This window comes from Argentina anserina, chromosome 4 (genome assembly GCF_933775445.1).
Source record: "Argentina anserina chromosome 4, drPotAnse1.1, whole genome shotgun sequence".
NCBI classification, from domain to species: Eukaryota; Viridiplantae; Streptophyta; class Magnoliopsida; order Rosales; family Rosaceae; genus Argentina; species Argentina anserina.
This window is the reverse complement of record NC_065875.1, coordinates 6,495,680-6,501,884: the sequence shown is the minus strand read 5'-3', so window position 1 is coordinate 6,501,884 and position 6,205 is coordinate 6,495,680. Positions and strand designations below refer to the sequence as shown.

The 6,205-nt window shown below is 37.6% G+C and overlaps 1 protein-coding gene across 1 annotated transcript; it reads right to left on the bottom strand.

Moving 5' to 3' along the window:
* Nucleotides 1-1,045: 1,045 nt before the first annotated feature.
* Nucleotides 1,046-2,050, bottom strand: LOC126791280 (transcription factor bHLH146). The gene has a single exon (XM_050517713.1). The coding sequence runs from the start codon at nucleotides 1,919-1,921 to the stop codon at nucleotides 1,298-1,300; it is 624 nt and encodes a 207-aa protein (XP_050373670.1). The 5' UTR covers nucleotides 1,922-2,050; the 3' UTR covers nucleotides 1,046-1,297.
* Between the last annotated feature and the right edge of the window lie 4,155 nt (nucleotides 2,051-6,205).

The following is a 6,205-nucleotide window of genomic DNA, read 5'->3' as shown; positions in this document are numbered from 1 at the left end:
CAGACACAGTTTTTCACATTGTTTTTAGTATATTTAATAGTCTATATATAAAAATTCAATCAAGACTTTTATTTATTTTTATTTCAACAGTTGACTTGGACATAATTCGCGCAAGTGAACACATAATTATAATTTAAGGAAAGTATTAAGCTCAAAATTTATCGTATCGTAGGGATTAGTGGCTAACCCACAATTTTAGGCTAATTAGTAACTATAGTCACTAATTCAAATAAATAAAAATAAAGAATATAAATTAAAGAAAAGTGCTACTATAAGGCACTAAGCCTTAGTAACGCACTAATGCTCAGCCTTTGTTCACACAAAGCTTAAGCATGCCTATGCGCCGAGTGATAACTATTTAGAATGAGTCGCATTACTCACCGTGAATTTAGGTTGGTACCTCATTAACCAAAATAAAATGCTTAGCTATAACTAAAAATTTAATAAAAAATGCAAATGAAAAAAATGCAAATGAGAATATTAAGATATATCAAAAACATATCTAATGCAGATGTAAATTTCCTATTTGGCAGTAATATATGGTACCGAAGGTGGTTTAAGGCTCAAGGACCATATACTCACAAACAATATTGGTAATTAATAATGTTTCGATTCAAGGATCAAACTAAAATTGGAGAGAGATAGAGCTGGTTGAAGGGTCATTAACTTGCTCTAATTGGCATAAACATCGAGAATTAGACTATTAAGCAATTCACCCAAATAATTACGCGACAAATGTAAATTACGATGCTTGTAACCCATTAGTTTGGGAATCAGATGTAGTCAAGTTTCTAACTTCATCCTAAACATGCTCAAAATACACATCTCAATTAGATGTGACTGCACTCTTAGACATGCATTCTAATCCAAAGAAAATAGAAACAAACATCCAACATATCAACATTGTATCACTACATTAAAATAAATTGCACAATATGTGGACGTACTACGGCACACAACCCTAGCCTGAACTACCCATGAGATCGATTAAACAGCAACACCATAAATATGAATCAAAGAGGGCAAATGTATAGAAGAGGGAGAACGACGTACTAATATACCAAAATCCTAGCTAGCTCCCAAGTACAACTTGTGATACAGCACTGCTGCTGCTGTACGTAGATAAGTTTGTATTCTTAAGCACGATTATAGTCTTCATGTTCAAACAGTAATGTACACATACACATATAACCGGGCATACTTTGCACACCTAACCGGCTAATTACCTTAAATTGAAAGATAACAATAGTACTTAATTAAAAACAAAAGGGATTATGCTAACAAAGTAAGTAATTAACTAATCAACGTCCTCGATCGATCCCACTAGACGCCGAAGAATAGTCACCTGGAGCTGGAGACAAGTGACGTAACTTCCTACTTCCTCGAGCAATTCATCGTCAACCATCTCACTCCCTCCAGGTAAAAGCCTTCTTAGTGATACCATCTTCGTGCTAATCATCTCTGCCTCTTCGTCTTTCTTTTCAATTTTCTTGATAGTTAAAGTTGTTCTTGCTCGGAAATTCGGTCTCACTCTCTTACTCATATTGGAGGAGCAGTAATTCTTCATCTTATTATTACTTGCACTGCATCTAGGGTTTCGCAGAAAACTCAAAGGTTTCGAAACACGAGGATGAGGTAGCGAAAATCTCTTACCATTGACACAGTTCGTTTCAAGATTCTGTTTCAAAGCGCGCATCCAGGCAAACTCGCGTTGGGTTGATGCAGACAGCACCATCGCCATGTTCACTTGGTACCCAATAATTTTCTCCAACTCATGAACATCAGAGTTAGAGCACTCCTCGTTTTCTTTGTTCTTCTTCAGAGCTGGCAATAAGTAATTCACATATCTTCTTGCAAACACAGAAGAACACACCGATCTGTTGGCTTGCAGAGAGTAAACTCGTTTCTGTTGCTTACCCATTTGCCTAGCTCATCATTACCGTTGCAGAAAAGAAAAGAGAAATGAATGAGAAGATAAAAGCTAGCTTGCAAGGGTGGTATTGATGATGGTGGTGAACTAGAAGGAAACCTCAGGGCTAGTTTTATAGGTGGCCACTGGCCAGGTTGATAATGATGCAGTTATAACTTATAACAAATAACTGATAATTCTGATTAGAAGAGTAGAAGGGCTACAGTTTAGCACAGATTAATTTGAATTGGCTGCAACTAGCTAGGAAATGCACATGGCTGCACATGCTTAAAATTTCTTTCTTTTACACCTATACGCAATAGAAAGGACATTATCCCATGTGCACTTGGAAACAAAGACATGGAAACCCCACTCTGTATAATTAAATGTCTTCACATGACTCCACTGGTACTCTTTTTTCAGTTTTTCCCTACTCTTTCAAGGGTTTCTCTTGCATTTTTCCCTTCATTTTATATCACACAGCTCACTCCTCTTGACAAATCCTATACTTCTTAGGAAGCCTTCAAGCCTACTGTGTGTATCTCCTCTTAGTTGCACATTTCTTTTACTTGCGAGATAAAGAAAGGAAAATGAGGCTTGCTGTGTAACCGACTTGCGCAATCTGCTTATATGGAACCTCCTGCAGCCTAATCATTCTTAACAATGCACTTTCAGCACCATAATTGCAATAGAAGAAAGAAAGGTCTTGAATTATCCGATGCCAACGTTTGGATACCAAAGTCCAAGTGACCTTTAAAGACGATTACAGTACAGAGAAATAAGATGTAGACATGAATGATTTAGGGTAGTTCACTCAATTAAAGCCACGTACGTACAGTGGCGGATCCAGAATATTTTGTCAGCCAAGGCAAAATTTCAACAAGCACCAAATGTTATAAAAGCACCTATAAACCAGTAGACTTTTAGTTAAATCAATTCATTCAAACTAACAAATCATCATCATTAAACATTCAATCTCAGACAAAAGTTTGTATTATAATAAAAGAATGGAAAAGCTGAATAAGATCAGACAGAGTTTAGGTGTGTGAATTGAATCATACTAATTGAATAATACACACTTAAAAGAATTAGAAAGAGAAAATAGATCAATGTACGTACACAGTGGCGGATCCATTCATGGGCAAGCCTAGGCAGCTCCCTAGGCTGGGTTTTTGTTAATCACCTTGAAATTTATAGTTTTGCTGCAGTCAAGCTTTGTTTCCATGGTAGAATTGGGCAAAAGGTTGGGGAAGAAGACGACTTGCAGGGACCAGAATCCTCTCCTAATGTTCATCTCCTCTTATTGCCTAATGAGAGAATATGAGCCGTCAGATCATAATCAACGGCCAAGATGTTTAGCTTAGGAAAAATCTGAAATCTATTCTCCCATCTCCTTCTCATCCAAATTCTCTATCATATCACCCAAAAAAACACATTCTCTATCACATCCTACAAAGCTACGATTGCCCTCTCCTAATCTCCGTATCTTTTTCAGAGAGAAGAATACTCGTTTCTCTGGGATTATTGTGCAGGGTGTTGGATGTAGGTTGTTAATGTTTTAGGTTTCTATGAATAATTGGGTTTTTCCTGGGATTACTTAATGACTACCTCTCCTTACTCATGGTCTTTTCTTAAAACAAATTTTCCATTACAGTTCTGGGTTTTTGCTTAGGGTGTTGCAGAGCAAGGAAATTAATCATTGCCTCTTCCATCTTTCTCTCACCTTGCTCATCTCTTTTCTTTATCAGATTTGAAATTGTCAAATTCTACCCATTTGAACAATAGATCAGGGGAGAAGACAGACGATGGAAAATTTGAGAGAGGAGAGGATGAGGAAGATATGGAAGTGTAAGCTACAATCTCGTCATCTCATCTACTGGGCTCTCGCATGGTCCATGGAGAGGGGTTCAGAGCCTGTGAGAGAGGGAGAGAAGAGGGAGAAAGGTGAGAGAAAGCTAGAGATAAAAGTGAGGTGCTAAATCTGGCCATTCAATAAAACTAGACGGTTGAGATTTTTTTCGTTAGGCAATATTAGGATAGGGGCATTAAGAGAGGATCCCACTCCATCTTGCAGGCATCCTTTTATATATATATTTTTTCGTGATTATATCTCCAAATGACGTTGTTTTTAGGCTATTCGTTAATAAAACGACGTCATTTTCAAAAAAACCTACAAGAATGACACTATATGTATTAAGAGGTTTAAGACTAGTTCTCTTCTGATTGAAGCTTGTTGTGAGAAACGATCTCTCCAGAACCTTGAGACCCCAACTTCATCTATTTTCTCTTTTTAATTCTTTTAAGTGTGTATTATTAATTAGCATGATTCAATTCGCACACCTAAACTCTATCCGATCTTATTCAGCTTTTCTATTTTTTTATTATAATACAAATTTTTGTCTGAAATTGAATGTTTAATGATGATGATTTGTTAGTTTGAATGAACTGATTTAACTAAAAGTCTACTGGTTTATAGGTGCTTTTATAACATTTGGTGTGCTGAAATTTTGCCTTGGCTGACAAAATATTCTAGATCCGCCACTGGTTGAGAGAATCATGCATGTCATAGACTCATATCGCTCGACCTTCTTATGAGTCGATCGACCTCATATATGAAGTGGACGTCCAAGGCTGGCATGGGTATAGTGCATTTCAAGTCTGACGGGTAGAAGAAGAAGAAGAAAACTGTCGACTTCTACAGTAGTTGCTCAACCGTACACTAACTGATGTAGTGATCGACGGGAAGAAACACGTAATACAAAGCACTGTCATTCAATCGATCTCAATGTAGTAGGACAAGCATCATCGATCGAGTAGTTATCTGCATGTGCATTGTCTACAGTTGAGTGACAACAAATGTAGTAGCTGGGAGTTGATCGACGACGTAGAAGACGGTAGCAGTACAACTTTCACTGCTGTCTGGTGAATACTATTCGATCTTCCAATATTCTCATCTCCGAGGGCTCACAACCCATGACTCGCGGAAATCATGCATGCAAATTAAGTTATCTTTGTTAGTTTTTTCTTGTGGGTGCCCTGACCCCTGGAATTTAGGCTTTTGGTAAAGGACTATTACTGAGTAGCACTACTGGTCCATACCACGTGTAGAATTTTGAAACTTTGGCTCGAAACGGGGTCCATTAATTTTGATTTAGGCCGCCACGTAACCGGAAAGGAAAGAAATAAATCAATTAGGGAAGTAAAATGTTTCCCTAGGAGGTGGTAGGCCTCATCTTAGCCCGCGGATCTCAAAAGTCTTCGGATACTTGCAAGCCTCATAAATTTTTATCTGGCCCAGTCCATGAGAAAGCCCGTCAAATTCCGTTTTCATTGGTAGAGGGCCGGGTTTAGATTAGAGGGGTGAAACCCAACCCGGTCCGGACTATGGGCCTGGCCCGCCAAAAGCCGCAAATCCCGGCCCGTATAAACTCGATTTTATTAGATTTAGAATAAAATTATCGCATTATGAAACAAGTATATGAACAAAATTTCTCTGGATCGATCAACACCAACCGATATGATCGGTATATATATTTAGTGACCATGTAAAAATTTCATCTAATTTGGACCTCGTCTGACCGTCGAAAATTCTGATAAATCGAAAACAATACTAATATGTCATAAAGGAAGACCTATTACCAAAATACAAACACCGAAAACCGTTTGCATATCTAAAATCACCTATATTTTTTCACCGATTGTGTGCGGTCACACCAAAGAATCCCATTTAGCAAAGCCTCGGTCAATGAGGATTTTAATATGTCAAAACGCCTCTTTTTTAGTTGACCATAGGTACAGACGATCAAACAATGTCCAAAACAGACGAAATTTTTATGAGTTCCCTAAATATATATACTGATCAAATATGTTGGTGTCGATCGAACATATTTCGAACTGAACAATCACTAAAGTGTCCACTAATATATCATAACTTTTATATTAGGTTTATAATAAAACTATCGCATTATGAAGCAACTATATGAAAGAAACTTCTCGGGATTGATCGACACCATCTGATGTGATCGATATAGATATTATTTTAGTGACCCTGTAAAAATTTCATCCAATTCAGACCTCATTTGACCGCCTGAATTTCTGGTAAACCGAAACACCACTAATATGCTCCAAGGGAGGACCCATTATAAAAATGCGAATGCCGAAAGCCGTTTGCATATATGAAATCACCTAATTTTTGTTACATATCATACGCGGTCGCACTGAGGAAACTCATTTAGCAAAGCCCCGGTCAATGAGGTTTTAATATGTCAAAACGCCTCTTGTTTTGTTGACAGTAGG